Here is a 21,071-nt window from a genome sequence, read left to right as displayed (position 1 = left end):
TCAGATCTTCCAACTGAAAAAACAGGAGTGCCTGATTTTCAGAGGTGCTGGATTCCAGCTGAGGCCAAAGGCAACTGCTTTTGGTTTTGTGCTGTGCTTCTGAAAATTAAGTTTACAGTATTAACAGTACATGTTAATAACAGCCATTCCAGGAGCAGTTGAAAGACACAGAAATAAAGTAGAGGGACATAGGATAAACAGAACCAAAACATAACAAAAGTGGAAGCAGTCAAGCCTTTAAAGAAAAGCACCATTTCCCACTTCATATTTCATAATTCTGAGTCAATAATACAACTGATCCATACTGCAAAAACAGAACTCAAAAGCTAAGGTCTTCCAATTGAAATATGTATGTTCAAGAGCCAGTGACAAAAACTTAATTTCTATCCAGGACTAGGTAAGTGCACCCTTGCTTATCTTAGGTAATATAATACTTAATTAAGCATTTTTCCTCTATCCTCATATATGCCAGAATGCCCTAATGTTCAAAAAATTTCATTAGCTTCCAGCTAATGAAACTTAAGTTTCATTTTGTGCATACACAACATCCAGCACCTGTGGACAACAAGTATCTCTTAAGGTATTTAAATTTGTAGACCTACAGAATTGTGAGTATTTATTTCTGTGGAGAAATCACTTACGTGCATTGCATTGTATAGAAGTACCTATAAATTAGGTATTCATAATACTGCATATCATTCTGTTTGTCAGCAGGAATACACAAGATCTTTATGGAAAGAAAAACCGAAAGGAGATCCGTCAAAAAACCCAGCAATCTGCTATTTTTTAAATAGCCACACTGCCAAAATTAATTTTTTCTAGGCCTAAGCCATGGATCAATGACAGTAGGACTGCAGATATGCACTACATAGGTAGATTTCCTATATTGCAAGCACCATTCTTTGCTGAGGGTTCACTGGTAGAAGGCAAAACAGCAAAGTCTGTTTCCCCTTCTGCAGTGACAAAGACGACTAAGTTAAGTGAAGTTGACTGAGGTTTGCAAGAAAAAGCTAAGGGCTAATTCCAAATAGTGATGGAAGTAATTGCTGCATCCATTGTGCCTGTCACTTGCTTTGCAGGGAAAACATAAACAGCAAAAAAATCTGTTCCTAGAATACAGCTGACACAAATAGACACAACCACAGGCTCTGAAGAAAAGGGGCTCCAAGGTGCTGAGCAAAACCAGGATCAAAAGTTAACACAATGGCTTAAACAGGCCATGGTAGTACTTTGAGAAAGGGTAGAGGAAACAGAGTAGAACACAAGGGAGTATCCTTGAAAGGGACTAAATAGGATCTGAATTAGAGATCAAACATAATTGATTTATAGTCTTTAGCACAAAATTAAAAAATTTTCACCTCCAAGCCCAGGACAGGTTTGCATCTGTGCCTGCATTTATTAAAGAGATTACTTTCACTTTTTGATGTCAGCATCTTCCCTGTGCATGGATGTCATGTCCAAGATTTCCTCATACAGAATTTGGAGCCAGATACAGTAGACCTCTGTAGCATGGAACATTTCCCAATCACATGTGAACACTCCCTGCACTGTGTATCCTTTTTGTTCTACATCTACAGGATGCTCCTTGGAGGTGCCATCAATCTACAAAGTACCAGCAAGCTGCCAAGTACAAGGTACAAAGTACCATGCCTCTTTTGAAAGGAACAGAACTAAAGGAATCTAAAGATTCTAAAACTGTCATAAACTTGGGATTCAAACATCCTGCTTCTTCCCATGGGAAAAACCTTTCATCTTACTTTTCTGACCATCCCAATGGGCACATAGACATCTACTGTAGATATTTCACACACATAAATTACAGCAGAGCACATGTACATTGCTTTTATTTCTTCTTTAGAAACACTCCCCTGACTTCCAGAATTCTGCTGTCACAAATTGAAAGCCACTGTCATAAAGACACTGCACCTCATGGGGAAAGTTGAGAAAAACAGGCGATTAAAGATAGAGAAAATAAAAAATTGCAGTGTGAAACTAATGCAATAGACTGGTAATCATCTAATTTGCTCTTAAATCAAGTTTTATTTCTAGGTATGTGCTCTTACTCAAACAGGAATTAGCTTGGGACATCCCAGTTATGTAAGTCAGCCCACAGGTGAAACTCTATGGTCAAGCTACTCCCTCTTCAGGCACGGAAGGCCATTAGAATGCTGATAACTCTGCCAAGTATTTGTAATATATTTTGCTCTGCTAGACTTAGAGGTCAGTATGACTAGATGATAAAATGCTTGGGGGCTGGTTTGGTCTTCCCATACTTAGCCCTGTAGGTTGGTGTTCACCTATAAGCAGCCTGAAGGTGTTCCATACGCACCCTCACAGAGAGATGCACTTTTTCAGCCCCTTGACAAGAGACATTCTCAGCAGCTAAGACATAGCCAGGAAAGTACCATCCCATTATTGGTATCCACCACACATATATTGAACCCCTCACCCTCTTTATTCCTATTTACTGGCAGACCCACATCAGGGAAGGCCACACTAGGGAGAACAGGTTCTATTTAAAGAAGTTTTACTGGGAGAACAGAAGCATATCAATCTCCAAAACAGATTACAAAGACAGTAAACACAGCAGTGTAGAGGGAAATCTCCACAGTCTTTAGTCAGCTGTACAGCTGTCATTAATGAAAAGGAGAGGAAACCTTTTCAAAATTAAAATATCCCTAGATCTGCCCCAGTACATTAGAGAGGCAGGAGATCTAAGCATCGGGTTTTAATGAGATAGAGCCCGAAAAGAATTCCATATATATTAGGTGATGTAAGAAGCATTCTGTCACAGAACAGAAAGTGTTGCTACCATGCCTCACTGCATGAATCAAATTACAGGAAAAAAAGAGTCAGAATCCAACATGGAAGATACCTCATAATTAAAAACTGTTAATACAAAACTTGTACTATTGCACACTGTCTTGCATTGGCAATCAAAAAGTGGACTGAATTATCTGATTCTTGGGCTCTCATTCATATGCATCTGTATTGACAGAGACAGCATATTCATAGAATCTGAAAGGGCACCCTCATGGTCTCTTTGTAGCATCCCTAATATAAGTTTCACTAACCAAGAGATCAGTGTGATTCATTTGTCCATGCTGCTGATATGATGTTTGTGAAGCAAATAAAAAAAATTCTGACAAGTTCTATCTAAGTCACTGCTTTGCTGCAAACACTCCTGATGGAGCTGGTGTTGTGCAACCTGGAGAATGCTCCAGGGATATCTTACAGCACCTTCCAATATTTGAAGGGGCTATGAGAGAGCTGAAGGACTCTTTAGGAAGGCATGGAGTGACAGAATAAGAGGATATAGCTTCAAACTGCAAAACAGTTGGTTTAAATTAGAAACTGAAAAAAATTCTGTACTGTGAGGTTGAAACACTGGAACAGGTTGCCCAGAGAAGCTGTGAATATCCCATCCCTGGAAGTGTTCAAGGCCAGGTTGGATGGGGCTCTGAGCAATCTGTTCTAGTGGGAAGTGTCCCTGACCATGGCAAGGGGTTTGAAATTATATGATCCTAAAGGTCCCTTCCAACCCAAACCATTCCTGTCTCAGCCTGCACCCTTAGCTTTAATGGCCTCAAAATGAGATTACTCATCCTAAAAAAATCTGTGGAGAGTAGACCTTGCGGGGACAAGAGAAATTCATGTTATTTAAACATCCACATTTTCCCTCTCAATTCTGACAAAGGATGAAGAATACAGTATCTTACACTTCCAGTGAGGACTTATCAAAAGAAGTTGCTTTTGATGGTTAAAAGCATAGGTAACAATACTGCTTGCAACAGATACAAGTCTCCAGCATGGTCTTAAATCCAAAAGGATATGCTAGAGGATCCATACTAGGAATCCAAAGTATCAAAGCCATGACCCCAGCACAAATAAAGGCTGCTCAGTGTTGCAGCATCCCTGCATATAGCTGTCAGTACATCTGCCTTACTGTCACTTATAGAAAGGACTCATATTTCTCCTAAAGCATAATATTAGAAATGGGTAATCAGAGACCTAATTAGCAACGACAGCATCAGGGAATGGAAGATGGCAAGAGGGCTGAACACATCGCAGGGATATATTTCTCTTTCAGACAGACCCTGTACACTGACCCCCTGTAGCCACCCAGGGATCACCTTCAGCATCTGACCCAGAGCTCCAGCCTTCCCCAGGTCTCAGAGGAAAGGCTGAGCACCAATCTCTGGTTGTTGTCACACCTCTGATAGATGTGCTGCCGGGTGTCGCTGCAACCCCGGCAGTCATGTTCCCAGGGGGCAGCCAGGCTTCCAGCACCAGCTAGGTGAAAGGCAGCTGCCATTCATCCCAACACCAGCTGCAGAAGCCACAGCAATGTGTAAAGAGTGCCAGCAGCGAGAAGTGCCTCGGGGAGAAGAGGGAAAGAAACGACGTCACTGAAATGGAACCCTTCCCTGCCTGTCTGTCTGTCTGTCTGTCAGCAAGGACTTCTGAATCAATAAATACCAGTCAAAATGCACAATTCTGGCTGACCTGCAGTCCTCTCTTCATCTCTGGAGAAAATAAACACGAGCTCTGGGTGCTGAGCTCCTCCGTTTTCTTCAGAGCCTCCATTATACTTGTGTTTGCAACATCTCAGCCAGCAGCACTGGGCAAGGTTCACTCAGTGCTCCCAGGAACTTGAAGGATCTGCCTGGTTATTATGAGATTACCCTTCACTGCAAAATAAACAGTTCTTCACAGATACCCTCTCAGGAGTGTTCCCTTACAGATGTCCAGGAGTCAGGAGGGGTCAAGACAGGAGGGATTTGACATGGTGTGTAAATCCTCTCGATGCAAGCTGCAGCCCCCAGAACAATGCCATTCACTGTCCAAAGCATCCACAGGAACAGCAGCTGCTGCTGGAAAGCCTAAAGGAGGCACACTGTCTCACACCTCAGCCCACAGCAGCACCTTACACACCTGCAGGCAGCTCAAAATCAGATGCAGAAGGGAGCTCCTGATCAGTCATGTCTCAACAGAAAGACCAGTAGCCATATCCCAGTTTTCCGTCTTCCTAGGGGATATCCTGAGTTTGGGATACTCTTGCTGTCTTATTCCACATCTTACTTGTCCTTGCTATTAGTCAATGTTCAAAGTGTCGTTGTCAAACTGCTGATTCAAAAATAGAAGGCCCAGCATCCCTTATGTTTGCTCTTTGTTTGAGGAGGAACAACAGGACAGAAATGTCCTTGTTTTTCAATTTGCAAGCAGAAGTAACAGCCTGCCATTTCATATCTGGCCTGGCCATTAAAGAAAATGAGGTGTACTTCACCTGTGGGCTTCACAGTTACCTGATGACAGTGGAGTGATTCAAATGCTTTCTGCACAATGTTCCCCATACTCCAAACAGAATCCTGGTGCTGATAGCTCGCTCCAGGCCTATTCTCCGGGACCATGATGCTACTTGCCACTAGCCTCATCCCACTCCCAATTTCTAACTCCAGAATTTCTGTACCCTTTCTCTGACACTATAAAAACACTAAGGAAAAGACTATTTTACGTACAGCAGTAACATATAGCATTGTATATATACCTGGAAAAAAACACCTGACACATCAAGACACTCCATCAGCAATTCAAACAGCCAGAAAAGAAAAAGATATAAAGACATTTTAATCTGGCAAGGAAGATTCATGTTTATTTGTTACTTTGGATTAAAAAGAAAAGATATTATTACTGTCAGTTTTTGACAACAGAGAACAGATGGGATATTCTTCAGCAAAACCAGAGTATAAAAATATTCTAGCTGGTTTCAGGTCACTTGTCTCCTGAGCTATTGGGTCATTCTGAAAGCCAAAGCTGGTTGACATTTTGCAGAAGTTGCTTTCTGTTTTTTAACCAAGAACACTGTTGTTAAAAATGCAATCCTGTAAGGCTGAGAACCCCTCCAAACACCACTGCCCTGAGGCTGAGCAGGTAGGAAAGTGAGCCATGCTTCCCCTGTTAGACAAAAGACTGGCCCAAGAGGACACAAGGCTGGGGAATTCATCTCACAGGTGATGTGCAAAAGGTGTGTGGCAAAAGGTGTTCAACAGAAGCATCTCAGAGGAAAAGGCATAACAACAATCCTGTGTGGTGTGAGCTGGTCTGGGGCACAGCCTGCTCTGTTGCACACTCAGACATCCTGGTTCCCAAGCTCTGCAGCCCATGGACAACTCACTTACTGTAAAACATGCTCTAGAAATTGTAGCTTTGGTTATAAAGAAATTTCTGACTATTGCGGTTATACCAATAACTGTGAGAACCTGAACTAGGGGCAAACCATTGCAGTAATGCAGAGCTGCCTTGGAGCTGGAAACAACAGTTCTCACATCACCTTCTGGAAGCATCGACACATTTATTCCACAGCAATGGAATCTGGCACGTTCTCCTAACTCATAAACACAGTGTTTTACCAATATCTGTAGTCAGGTACCAGAGTTTCTGGCCAGTTTGCAAACCAAATGCATGCAAAGCCAGGGCAAAACAGGTCATAGGTCTTTGTGGCAAGGGAAGTGGTTGGCACATGGCAGCAGCAAGGCTGAGGACTGTGATCTGATACACTGCTTCAGCCATCTACAAATTAACTCCTTCCCAGGCACATACCAGAAAAAAAAAAAATAAAAGTCCTGGCCTATGCTTCTTGAAACAATACTTCACAAAACAAGGCTCTGACAATGGAGATAGATTGCCTGGAGACATTGTGAGGCCAAGAAAAGATAAAAGCTTTCTTAAAAGAATGGTTGAAAATATTCATTGCCATATTGTGGTGATGACTATTTTCAGCAGATATGGGCCACAGCTGCACATGTTTGTGTGAAGAAAGGAAGACAAGAATGAGAGGATTTTTTATATCATTACCATTTGGTCCCATCTCATTGCAGAATACACAGAATCTGGCTCTGCAAACGATGCATTCTTTTGAATCCTTATGGCTTGAAGCCAGAGCTAACGTAAGGAGTTGATAATTATTTCATTTAAGCCATTCATGAGCTAATGAACCTAACTCACTTTGCAGTGCTGAGTTCCTGGTCTACAGACTATACCAGCTCACTGTACCATATGAATTAATATTAATATGTTGAGAAACTATTAATGTTGCAAAGTCAAACACTCAGATGTCAAGGATCAACAGTAATAAGCCTGACCTATTTCAGCTCTATCTGTGAGCTACCTTAGCATGTTCAATTAAACAACCACACCACAATTTTTCACTGGGTCTCTATTGTAAAGATCCTGTATATTCAAGGTCTTCCTTTATACTCATTGTTCAATAGGTACCTCATGTCTTACACTGCATATCATCCAAAAACTCCTCTGAACCCTGAACCATTACTTTTCTAGTTCTAGTTTTGGATTTTTTTCCCCTCTTATATTTAATTTATGAAATTCCAATGTGTGGAAATTCCTGTTCTGTTTCTAGAGACGAGTATCAGGGTTCATGCTTTTCCCTCATCATGCTTGGAGTCCTGCCTGCAAGCTCCCCACCCATTTTTCAGAACATCAGGCTATCAAGCCCAGGAGCTTTTTGTCCCAACAGTACTTCAGTCCCAGGTCCCTACCTTTAGCAGTCTTGTCAGAAAAGTTCCTTCTCCTCTCCCATGCTCTGTCAGATAAACGCTGAAGCCACAGTGGAGGGGACAGCATTGTTCATCTTCCCTGCCTTGAGACAGCATGGGCACAACATGTACCCCACGGCTCCACTGGGAGAGAATACTGCCATCCACCTCTGGGGTTGAGAACGGACAGAAGTCATTCAGAGAACATGCATTTCTAATGTCTTTGTGTGAAGTGGGGCTTCCTGAGCTTCACAACTTGACTAAATATGGGAAAATTTTTGTGGAAATGGGCAAGAAGACATTCCTGACATCAGAGGGACCTTCCACACCATCTGCTGATCAAAGGACAACTCTTTCATCCAAATTAGGTAGGGATTATTAATTTTTACTGGCATTGTTTTCAGGCTTTTTTAGCGTATGTGAGAATGGTCTCCCAAAGGTTTTCTGAAAATTCAGTTATTTATTTTTATCCATTTTTCACAGAAGAGGAAAAAGAAGGATGCAAGATACAGAGATTAATCCCTGATATGGGAACTTTCACTGTAGTTATTTCAAATGTAACAAAGTCCATACAAAACTGAAAAAAAAAAAGTGCCATAATGATGTGGCATAAATTTTCAACATACATTATTATAAACATTTCCTTATATGTTGGTAATAAAAATCAGTTTTCAAGACTATGACTGTTAAATTCAATACAAAACTCTAGCTGGATCTCATATGGATTAAAAGCTGTGCTAAGATCTTGCAAATCCTAATTCAAAAACTCATTAGTAACCCTTCCTACATTGTAGTGAAAAATTTTGGTTCAACCTGAGCAACTTCAACTCCATTCCCACAGCCAACCCACAGACATCATAATGTAGAGTTTTACTTTCCTGTATACAAAACATGGATGAAAACAGAGGACTGCAGCAGGGTGCCCAACAAAGATAAACCAAGGAATCATTAAGGACTCCAAATTACCAGCCTTCCTCTTTTTCTGCCAGCAGCCCATCTACATTCCTAAATCCCACAGCCATTCTCTTTCAACCCTTTGTCCCTACCCTAACACACCTTGGAGTCTGCTTGGGATGGACATTTGTTCACAGCCCATACTATGAAGGTCACATGGAGAATAGTCTGGAGAACAACACGAAACCATTTCTCATGCTAAAGAGTGCAGAAACAGTAGTGGACCAACAAAATGCTTACATCCCTCATTCCGGTGACATTCTAGTCAGGGTGAGCTCCAGCCCAGTTTTTTATCAGTCTTAGCATCAGGGTTGAGTACTGATGAGAAAATTGAATTGCCTTCTCTCCACAAAGGCCAGAGCTGTTGGTGAGGTGCTTTGAAAGGGGATCCCCGTGAACACTAGTAAGGGAGGCAGCAGTCCTGCTGCCTCGGTGGTACCTGTTTTGTGGACAAACAAATTACTTCAGTTTACAATGCTGTCAATCTGGAACACCTCATCACCACCAAATTAATAAAAATCTCTTTAAAAAGTGAATAAAAGCCATGTAAAAAGCACTAAGTAGCCAGTTGTCTGGTGCTTGAAGGCCAAGACTGGATGCTAGTGAGGGAGCAGGGGGTCTCTTTCTCACCTAGGTAATGATTATACGAGCCCCATAAGGACATAGTTAAATCAAGAATTAAGAAGACTGCACTTAAGAGGGGGAAAATATGTCAATCACACTTCGCCTTTGACAAAAGGAAATTCCTTGAAACTGAGAATGGGGAGAGAGCAGGAGGGAGAGTGTCTCGTCATGTGGGTGGCCAGGAAACTGGAGGCCAGAAAAGTACGAGCGAGAGAAAGAGTAAGAGACAGGGCAGGGGGGTGGGGAACCCACCAGACTGAATTCTAATCCAAATGCTGTGAGGCGTTCACACCAGGCCTTGTGAGAATATTAACAAGGTTACAGGAGAGGGGCCTTTAGCCTCGGGAATTATTAGTGAATATGGAATTATATTTGCGCAAACACAACCAGATGCAAGCAGCTAAATGCTCTGCAGATGTGAAAGGAGACAGAGTGTGTTCCAAATGGGCAGCAGCTTCATGTGTTTTAGCCCTCCATCATGATGCCTGGCTGCCTGTCAGAGAGGGCTGCTTTTCTGAAATGGCAAAGGGATGGGAGGGACAGGCTCTTTTTTATCAGAAATTTGAACATGGGTATACTTCAGGGTTTACTCTTTTTCCCAGACATTAGCATCTCTTCATTGACTGACTATCATGGTGAAGATTATATCCTGACTACATTCTTTTATATCTCAGGTTAATTTCCTGTAAGTTTTCATTTTTCTCCACTTTGCCATGTCTTTTTCTAAAATCTCCCTCTGTTTCTTTCCCTGTTTTTCTTCATTGTTTCCCCTCTGGTTTTAGTGTCTAGCTCCACCATGGCCTGAGCATTTAGACTTTATGCACAATACAGCAGGCTGTTTCCATTAGAATGAGAAATTGGTAACAAGAGCCAGGTATTTCTTTGAAGTAATCTTGTTTTACTAAAAAAAAAAAGTCCCACTTCTTGAAATAACAGTAAGGTTGAACAAGAATCTGTTGCTTTGCTCATGATTGCAGATCTGCTTGCCGTCAGGGCTCTTCTCAAAAAATTCCATTCCTTGGCTTTCTTTCAAGACCATTGTGTATTCATTTCTTGTATCATGATTTTTGGGTTTGCTCCCTTCCTGCTTCTTCCTGCTTTCCATTGTTTCAATCACTCTAATCAATCTCTGCATTCAATGCTTATGTTAGGGCAGTGGACTCCATTGTTTAAGCTATTCCTTATTTAAACACTCTTAGTCAGTGTGGAAGGCAACCAGCACACCTAGCACTCTAAGTGGGATTCATGGTGATTCAAAACCAAAAATTTGCCTTTCAGCCCCCAAAGTCACATTAGCAAGTGTACAGTACCAGTAACTAACTGCCTCTGTTGAGAATACAGCTTCTTCATTCTAGAGCAATCACTGCTTTCAAAGTAATTACTGTCCCTCTCTGCAGAGCAGAAAGCATATGCTAAATCTTTACAGACCAACTTTATTAACTGAATTACAAGGACATTGAAAAGGCCATAGGTATAATCACGAAGTGTCACTCTGTGGCAGGGTTAAGACTCCTGCTCAAGAGGAAATTTTCTGCCATGAAATGACTGCAAATAACTGCTCATACAATGGAACTGCAAATGTACAAGAATGGAGATCTGGAACCTAATGTAAGAGAGATTTTAACAGATTACAGTTTGACTCGGTTGAGTATTCTGTGATTTTAACTACCTGAACAGTTTTAATTCCTGTTAAGAGAGGTCTTGCCAATTTATTTCCCTGACTCACAATGCTTGTTTTCAAAAGTAGTCACAACATTCCTACAGTATGGTTTGTGCAAAATTGTTGAATGATGTTTGCCCTCAAATTTTTCATCTTTTAAAATATTTTCTCTCATTAAATGCCTGTTTCAGAGGCAATAAAATACTCTAGAGTTAGGTAGAATTTTCAGAGTCAGGCATGCTTTGTTAATGATTCCTTACCCTCCATGAAAAAAATACTATGTACTCTCCTTAGCAGCACAAAGCATACGGTTTGGTTACAAATTTTGTATTAACTTGAAAGACATTTTTAATATATTGACTTACTTAGATATTGAAAATGAATCCCCCATTATTAGACCTTTTTTTATCTCTGACCTTGTTAAAAAATAATACGTACTCCACAGAGCCAAGAGTTTATGAGGAAGAAGGCTGTCCAATAAAAAGGGAGAGTGGAAAAATCTAATATTTTCATAGACAAAATGCTTATTATTCTGTGACAAAAATTGCTGCTTATTTAAACTGTCAAATAAGAATTTTGTTCACTTAGTTTTTTAGGGGAGATCAAGGCAACCAAAAGAGAAAGCGGCAAAAAGAACTTTAACCTACCCTGCAAAGCTGACTAAGAGTGCTGCTAGCTCACACAGAAGTAGAACTCTTTGTTGAACCTTGCACAAAAACTTTATTTCACTTGCTTCTTGCAATTAAGCTGGTTTGGCTTGGATATTTTTCCTGTTGCATGCCATCTCGTTTTCCCTCAGGCAGGGCCAAGAGGCTCTTTGATGGACCACTGCCTCCCCTCAGTGTGGCTGCTGCTCCCCGGTGCTCAGCGTGGGCCTCAGCTGGTGGCGATGCTGAGAAGGCTTTTCCCCATTGTTCCCAACGGGGTCTGTGTTTTATGATGCCTCACAGTATAGGCAGCCACTATCTCCCCCGAGGGCAACGGCAGTTTCTGTTTCATGGAGAACAATGGATGATGGTGGCCAGTCCAAAAGGGAACAACTCTGCATGGGGGAAAAACAACAACAACAACAAAACAACTTTTAGTTACAAAAACCAACAGCAAGGATGGCCATTCATATGAAGTCTCTGGGAGGAAAGCACCTATTGTGCCAGGCCCTCTTTAGTGGCAAGCTGAGAGGAAGGTGGGAGGCATCGTGCTTGTCTTCTACACCAAAGGGGAAACCAGGAGCCCTCCCCTGGAGGAGTGATGAAGAGGAAAGTGGGCATGTGCATTCTCTGGGGCACAAGATAAGAAGGTGGCAGAGCAGGGAGGTTTTGCTGTCACCCCCAGCAGCAAACCTGGTGCCTTCAGCAGCTGGCTGCTCCACCAGAATTAAGAATCAGTTTGGCACACAAAGGGAGAAGAATCATGCGAGCCAGGGGAATTCCTCATATTTCCAGGATAAAGCCAATATAAGGGAATGCAACAAGGGGCTATGAAGAATAATTGATGGTGGGGACTGACAAATCAGGAGGAATTTGGAGTGCAGAAAGCAAAGGGTGCTAGAGTCTGTTTCAGCAGCCTTCCTTTGGTCTGATGAAACAAAGCAGCTGCATATCCAGTCAAAGTGTCCCATAAACCATAGGTGGTTTGCGTTCCCTAGATGGGAACACAATAGTCAGAGCATAGCCCCAAAAGTGCATATAAAGGTAAAAAAAAACCAGAACAACTTTGAAAAACTTTGTCTAGGAATGTTAGTAAACAATCACATGCGAGTGATCTTTTTAAAGATAATTGTAACAACTCTGCATTTCACCTACTTCATTCTTTCTAGAAATAACACTTGGCTGTGCCACAGCAACATTTTTTTGAAAAGAGTTTATTTTGGCACTTCATGATAGACTTATTTTTAGATTAACATAAAATAAGCAGTAAAGTGTATATTGAACTGTACATTAACTGGATGTTAAATCATTACCAGTTCAACAGGTGTTAAGCCTCTGATCTCATTTTAGCAATTAGCACTTTTACTAACCACAAGGAAGAAAATAGGAAAGTGCTGCTAATAAAATTTGCAGACGATATGCAGCTTGGTGGAATGATAAACTGCATTGAGCTAGTTATGCACAGCTGGGTTTTTTGGTAGGAAGGGGAACTCATTCAAGCAAAGAGTCTAAACACATAAATGGGGACAGTCCTACACCTGAAAACTAAAATACCTTTCACCCTTACAAACTGTGGGACTGTGGAAAACACTGACACTGAAATTGATAGAAATTAGATTAAAAAATTTGAGCTCAGTTCAGTGCATCAGCTAACCCTATTCTCAAATATATAAATGTAATTTATCTATCAATCTGCATCATCTGCAAACCTTCTCAGTAAAGCTTCTATTTTTTTTTTTTTTTTTTAGCAAATGATTCAGTAGAAGCAGATGAATGATAATGAGAATAGCAATAGTATTGCAGCACATTTTGGTGCTTACCCTGAACACAAGAGCTTAAAAAGCTGAAAAGATTAAGGAGTCATAATTGTAATTTAAAATGTGTAAAGCCTATTTTACAACAGTTTGGAGGGAAAAAAAGTCCATGCTGTTTATTTAAGAAACAAAAATAAAAACATACTTTGATTATAAGGGGAGATTTTTTTAAACTAAAATGTGTTTTAGATTAAAAGGCAATGAGGTTACACAATCTAAAACTGGAAAGCAAAATTAGACTAATTTATATTGGAAATAGGGTATACCTAATAGAAACTGCAACTATTTACAAAAATAAAGAATAGGGTTTATACCAATGTCTTTACGTAAGTGTCTGGTACCTAATGACCCCTAATTTAAATGCAAATTAGACTAGCAGATCTCTTTGTACCCTACTCTCACATCTTAAGGATCCTTATTCCAATAAGCAGGATGAAGGATTCACTTCTTTATTCTTTCTAGATTGTCTTTGGAGTATCTTGGACAGCCACGTAAGTCACACTGTAATATATATACTCTAGAGAAAGTAAGAGAGATATCATATTAATTGCCACTGTCTTTGAGTTCCCTTACTAAACTGAACAACCAGAGTTAAAAAGCACAGGTTCAGACTATGAATTCCTATCCCTGCATTTTCCAAATTTGTTTGCTTATGAGAATTTTCTAAAAGGAAGTTCTTAACTTTGCCAAGCTTGTTTTGAAACTTTAAAGCTTTAAATTTTCTTCATTTTTTTCCTATTAATTCTAGTACTAATATTTGAAGCCTTGAGTTTTTAATATGTTCACAAATACAGAAATATCACCATCAGTTATGTATACATGAAGGAGATTTGACAGATGAAGGAAATAATTAGGAGACAGAAGACCATCCTCACTAATAATGTCGACCAAAGTAACATTGTTACTTGAAGATATGCTTCCACTTTGGAAAGGAAAAATCACTGCTGCATACCAGCTAAAGCCTCCTCACTGCCTGAGACAATTACAAATTAAGAACCAACCCAGGTGATGTTTCTACCAAACTGCTTCCCAAATTTGTTCCAGTTTTGCAAACAACAGATCTCTGGGTTCAGTGGGGTGAGGGAGTACTTTAATCTAGTGCAATATATTTTGGGTGATATTTGCACTTATACATTTTAGTATATTGAAGTTTTAAAAGGAAGGCATTTATGTCGGAGATAGAAAGGTCTCAGGGCAGCTTCTAAACAAATAAGTTTCCTCCTTTCCAGAGCTAAATTCCTGTAAGAATAACAAAAAGTATGAGAAAGTACTGTATATCTGGCCCCAAGTACTTCTTACATATTTTCTCTCAATTTTCAGCCTTGTGTTATTTGAAATGAAACAGATAATGATGATACATCAGCATCAATTTTTTTTTCTCTGTGAAGTCTGTTGACACTGTAGTTTTGGGATTTTTTTTCTTTTGATTTCATCTGACTTACATGGGATAAGTATGTCCATGCACCATTTCTAATGACATTCTCTAAGAACACTTACCTGGACAGCAATATTTGCATATAAAATGGAGTTTCAGATAGAAAAGACAGGAGTTATTGAAAGTATTGCTTATGTTACATCCAAAAATTTGTTAAGCATTCTAAAGATATAGAGTAAGATAGGTCTCTGATGGGAACAATTGCAGGTCTCCTCAGACATCCAGGCCGTATTACTCACCGGAAATAATAGCAGAAATGGGTTTTCTATTTACTGTAGTAAAATAACCTTGTCTATAAACTCCTTATTGCTGCAAACCAAAGGTGTGTGTCTGGGGAGGGCAAGCTGTTCCCCTTGATGTTCCAGGACATGGAAATACAATCCTTTTTCAGAAACAGATGTTTGCAATAGAAAACTTTCACTCCACTCTCTTCTGTTTTTAATCTGCTCATGACAGGAAACCCAGATTCAAAATGAATGTAAAGAACACAGTCACCATAACTGATGATAATACAAAAGAACACGTAGGAAAGATTTCTTTTCCCTAACATGTTATAGGGAGAAAAGATTTAAAGATTTCATTAGATTCTAGGTGTTTTTATTTCTCAGTGGCTACCAACAGTGTTTCTCCTTTAACTTTAGAAGATATAGCTCTCAGCAATGCTTTGATACTACCATCAGTTTCAGCAAACAAGATACAGTACAACTCTCTTCCTGCTCTCTGCCATATCTTCAGCACTTCCAAGCAACTACCTGCTAAAGCTTCACTGAACAATGTATAAAAATGGCCAAAAGATTCTTCTATAGCATGTGCAAATCACAAAATGAAACAGATAAGAGCAATTGATTCACCCTCTTCAGCCAGTCCTGCTGCTAACCTCTAGGGTCTCAAGAATTTTGAAGATGTGCTTTTTAAACTTCACCAACCTACACATCTCAAGTGGAGTTATTTAGGTATGATAGTGTGAAGGGTTTGACTGGACTCTTTCCTGTGCTGTTTGGATACCTGTTCAAACTTCTCAGCTCACTCTTCTTCACAACACAACCTCCCTGGTCTCCCTTCTCTGCCTTCTCCAGCTTGCCTAAATCCCCTTTTCCTTGCTTCAAGTAGTACTATGCTAATGGCAACCTACACTTGAAAAACAACAATATTTGCATATTGATTTCTGAAAATTCATTTACTACTCTGTGTGTCATTCACTCTTTGATCTGTGTTCACATTTTTTTTAACTGGGAGCAATTTGGAGTAGGGGCTGTCATCTGGTGCCTGCTTGAGTAATGCACAGCACAAAGGCATCTTATTTTAGACAGTATCTGAGCAATGCTGTAGGAAACAATAAAAACAATTATAGTTATAATTACCCCTCCCACAAGCTACATTAAAATACACGATCACTCTGAAATTGAGAAATGACAGCATCAACCCTGTGATGTGATTTAATTAATTTCTCTCTTTTCTTCTGTATAAATATGATGATACTGTCTCTAGTTATATCATAGTATACCGCTTTTTCTGCAAAGGACTTGCTTCACTTAGTATTGCTGATCTTTTTTTAATATTTTTTTTATCCAAAATGGTGTCTCAATATTTCTTACCATAGGATTTCCTGTCATATCCCTTCATTGAGTAAAAGGTTACTAACTTCCTTCTACATTTTTTGTTACTTTAATCAGAGGATGTGAATGATTCAAGAGTATTAGTGAAATTATTTTGACAATGCTGACTTGAATAGCTGTTACTCTATCTTAAAGACAGGAGATATATTGCAAATAGATTAAACATAAAACATAAATCTTACACGTTAAATTAACAGGTTCTAATATTTTAGACTGTTTCATGATTTTGGTATATGGTATATAGGAAGCGCAGTAACAAAAATAAAAACTTTTAGCTAGGAGCACACAGAATTTCTGATATTTTTTCAGGTGAGGCACAAAAAATATTTTAGCGCACATGATTTTTCACAATGGCAAGGAATAAAGCCAGGTTTTCGAAATTTACAATTCTTCTGTTTTACACTTAGCTGCCAAAACCCAAACTTCTAATTTCTATGTTAGGCAAGACAAGAAGACTGTACATAAAAACTCTCCACACATCCCTAACTGATCCCCAGAACCCTGTTCACATCATAGAATGATATATGCTCCTATGTAAAGCACTGTCTCGTGAAAATAAAAGTTTTGTGGGCTGTAGCCCAGCTACATAGGTCTTCCCACCTGGAAAAAAAAGAATCCTAGACTTTCTGTTCTGCTTCTAGGACTTCCTGCATCTTCACTAATTACTTAATTGCGCATGTCCCTAGTCTTTTCTTAAATAATTTCACAGCTATCGTGTGTAGTTATTTCCCTGATTTTACAGTATCTCTTTTTGAGCATGGAAACCTAAAGTGGACTTAGCAATTTCTGACAGGTTCCCTAGTACTAAAAACTTGACTATATGACCTACAGGACAGCATTAGCAAATAGATTTACTTGTCCAACATGATCTCTAGATCTCTTGCAAAATCACCATGTCCCATGAGACACACACTGATCTGAAAGATTTGGTTTAAAACTCTTGCTTCTACGTCCACAGTCAGTTTGGTGGTAATAAAACCAGCAAATTGCACTGGTGATATTTTGAATGAGTTCTGGTTTATCAAATTTTCCTAACTTGGGCTCTGTAGCAAATTCCTCAAATCTCAATAGTCATGAAAGGATTCATAACGTGCATGGGAATAATAAGGGCAGGGGGAAAGTGTCAAAGAATAATACATGAAAGAGGCCAGAGGTGTTTTGGCAGCAGTGCGAGATTTCAGAGGACAATAAATACTAGCAGTGAATCCTTCTCTCCTAACTTGGCTATCTCTCAGGATACAATCTGTGTCATCTTTTCTGGGATTCTCAAGCCAACCTCTTGCTCATCTCACCTGCCTTATACAATCACACCACTCTCCCTCTCTGCCTGCACCAAGAACATCCCATGCTTATTCTTCTACCCCTGCTAGATGTCTGCCATAGCAATGGGCTCTTCTTGTGTTAGAGCTGCTGTGAATATTGAATTTTTTTCTCAGCTTAAATTTGGGTTAAATAGAGACTTGTAAGTAATAACACAGGCTCAGTTCTGGTTAAAGAAAAATATCCAATTTTAATTCAACTTTTTACTTCCGCTTCAATTTGATTAAAAAACTTTAAAAACTGCTTTAATAGATTCATATTATCGGTACGATCATGATGTTTTTAGTGTCATTTACAAGTCTGTTACTATTTATGTTAACAGCGCATTTCAACATAAATTATTCAGAATGTATTTCCAGATTACCAGCAGCAGTATTGAGCAGGAGAAAGTACATGTCACCATATAACAGGTACTTTTGAAGACCTGTCATCTGATCAGCCATTTTATGTATTTTTTATCAAAATTCTCTGTGATACTAATTCAAAGGTATCACAAAAGTCTAAAAAGTATCACCTTTTACTGTTCCATTTATTAACTCAAATTCTAATAACCTAGAAAATGAGCACTAATGTTTTTAGTAGTATTAACTTCATCTTCATTCTTTAGTTTTTAATTGCTGGATTCTACATAGCTTTTTTCTTCATAATTTTTGACTCAAACTAATATTTAACTTACTGATTTATAACCACATTTTAATATTGATATTCACTATATCCTGAAAGCTTTCTCTCTGGTAAACATACTGGAGAAGATTTTTTGGTTTAAAGTATCTGCAACTGAAAAATCATCTTAATATTTTCTTGTAACATATAAAATCTTCAGTCTCACATTAGTGGAGCAGCCATAGGTTTTTTTGGTCTTAGAACTAGAAAATCTCAAAACATATTCAATATCTCAGCTTCTTCCCTGATGTTTCCCACATTAAGTTTCCTGCCATTTTTGCCTAGTTATGTTCACAAAAATGAATGACACATTTTTGCTGAAACACTGAATAAAACCATCAAAAAAGGACATCACATATAGAAGTTTTCAGCTCAAATTATGAAAAATATCTGTAGTGATTATGCAACTGATAAAAAAGTATGCACAATTTCTGGGTTCAAGTTAAAGTTCTTTAAAAATCAAAGTCAATTTTTTACAATTTGTATCAGAACAGTGCCTGGGAAAGTAAATGAATTATGCTCTTATGTACTAAGCATTCTTCATGCGTGGTTTTAAAATATAAGAATTGTCACTAACCAGTGCATCAAAGTGAAAATAAACAGTTATGTAAATTTAAAGTGGGTTTAACTACTAAACCTAGATTTTAGAGTTGGGAACATCCCTTAATAATATCCTCAGGGTTGAAGAGGGCTACTGGAAATAATCACTGGTCCAATGCACAGTGCCACTGGTAACAGACCTACAAGTGCACCTTCTTTCCTGATGGTGGTTTGTTTTCCTGGAGCCTGCAACAGCAGATTCCCACAGTCCCAGATGTTTGCAGACCTGCAGACGAGCTTGGCTCCACATCACCCGAACACTGGCAAAAAGCGTTTTGCTCAATCCCCAGCCTGGGAATTGAACCAGACACCTTTTGGAGAGAAGCTGACAGGAGGGACTGATGTTCAACTTCTACAGGAGCTGGTCAAACCTCACTAGTAACTTCGGTGTTTCTTGCTTTGGTTCTGTCACCTGCTGCAATGGGAGACATGGTACAAAGACCGGATTTGGGGAGATGCCGTTTCTGAGGTACTGAGAGCTGCTTCTGCCTCGGCTTTCAGGCAGAGTAGAGCACACTGAGGGCAGAAAGCAGTTTTTGGGGCGGTTCTGTGAATTTTGTTCGTTTGATAGGACGAGCAGAGGTGCGCATTTTCCAGCAGCGGCCACGCTGCAATCTCTTCATGGAAGAGTTGCCGTGGACAAGGGCAGGCGGCCGGGAGGATGCAGGGACGGAGGAGGCCTCGGATGGGACGCGCTGCTGAGAGGCGCCGTTTCAAAGATAACCGCAGGAGAGCCAGGACCCATGGAAAACGGGAAGCGATACCCTCCACCAGGACACGGCCTGAGCCAATGTCGACACCGGCGCCGCCCCTTCCCGGTAGCCGCGCCCCACTAGCGGCCGCTCCGGCAACGCGCCTGCGGGACATGCGCGGACTCTACTGGGCTCCTGCTCTGTTTCCCTCCCCCTCTCCTCTTCCTTCTCGCCTCTGCCATGGCGACACCGAGTGGCCTGATCCGGGCCCTACACCGCGGGACCCTCGGCCAGGTAACCGGCCTGGGGCATCTGCCCCGCCGCTTCCCGGTGAGCCCGCTCTAGGACGAGCCACGCGCTCCGGCCGCGGCCGCCCGGCCGCCATCCCGCCCCGTGCCGCCGGCGGCTCCGCGCATGCGCGGGGCGGGGCCGGACCGGCGCTGAGGAGTCGCGCTCTGCGCCCGTCCTTCCCCCTTCCCGCTCTTCCCCCTTCCCGCTTCCCCATTCCCGCTTGGTTCTCGCCGGCTCCGCTCCCCGCAGGGGCTCTGGCTCTGTGAGCGGCGGGAGAGACGGAGGCCTGAGCCGGCAAGTGCCGGCGTCCTGGCCGTCGTTCAATCGCTGAGCTACCGCTGGGCGTTGTGCGAGGTTTCAGCGTTGGTCGTTGCTTCTTCTCTTTCGATTTTAAATACACCTGCTGGCTACAAACTCCTGTATTCTCTAGCAGGACGGAGAAAACCAAACCTCATGAGTGTCTAGATATATGTCAGCCCCTCCCCTCCCACTACACGACATCAGGGGTGTGTAGTGTTTAAATTTCTCTGATAGATTTGGGATTTTCATAGTAACAATCAGGAACCTTCCTCCCTCTCATTCCCCCATTCTATTAGAAAATTGAAGTGAAGGAACAACTGATTGCTTTGATTGTATTTTGGAATGTAACCCTAAGCAATCAGTCAGGTAGGTATACATTCAGTGACCTTGTGTTTGTAGGCAGCCTCCTTCATAGTTTTACATCTATGAATGGCTTGCCTTAGAAATCTAAATTTTTCTGTAGCTTGTAGCCTTGTTTTTTAAAGTGAATGAACAAACTTGATAGCAGTAATACTAACATTGCATCATTTTAGAGAATGTTTCCTGTAGTTGGACAATTGGCTTTTTCATGAAAATCTTGCTTTGTGCATGTCATCCAAATCCTGAATGGTATGGTATGTTTCAATAATGGAACACATTATTCAGAATGGTTGCCAGGGTAGATGTGTCTCATGTTACTTGTGAGGACAAATAGGATAAGTGTAAGATCAAAGATTCCTTTCGGGTTCCTGGTGTAATCTGTGTTTTCTGTGACCTTGCTGGAAGTGAGCTGTGTTATGCTCAGCCATGGAGTTGATATTTTGAGCACATCAAGCTGTAACACACACTATTGCACAAGAAGTTGGTGTATATGGTGGTGAATCTGGGTAAACTACACATTGCAGGACTATTTCAGAACCGGG

At 40.6% G+C, this 21,071-nt stretch overlaps 1 protein-coding gene across 1 annotated transcript in view; it reads left to right on the top strand.

Annotated features, from left to right (window-relative positions):
• The first annotated feature begins 19,225 nt into the window (after nucleotides 1–19,225).
• The window catches only part of WARS2 (tryptophanyl tRNA synthetase 2, mitochondrial), a 43,390-nt gene continuing 41,544 nt past the window's right edge, over nucleotides 19,226–21,071 (top strand). The window contains 4 exon segments of the mRNA XM_079310207.1: nucleotides 19,226–19,605; nucleotides 19,608–19,646; nucleotides 19,649–19,719; nucleotides 19,723–19,872. Of these exon segments, the coding sequence (XP_079166333.1) occupies nucleotides 19,548–19,605; nucleotides 19,608–19,646; nucleotides 19,649–19,719; nucleotides 19,723–19,872 (318 nt within the window). The 5' untranslated portion in view covers nucleotides 19,226–19,547.

The sequence above is a fragment of the Erithacus rubecula genome, assembly GCF_903797595.1.
Source record: "Erithacus rubecula genome assembly, chromosome: 1".
Lineage (NCBI taxonomy): Eukaryota > Metazoa > Chordata > Aves > Passeriformes > Muscicapidae > Erithacus > Erithacus rubecula.
This window is presented reverse-complemented; position numbering and strand designations above follow the sequence as displayed.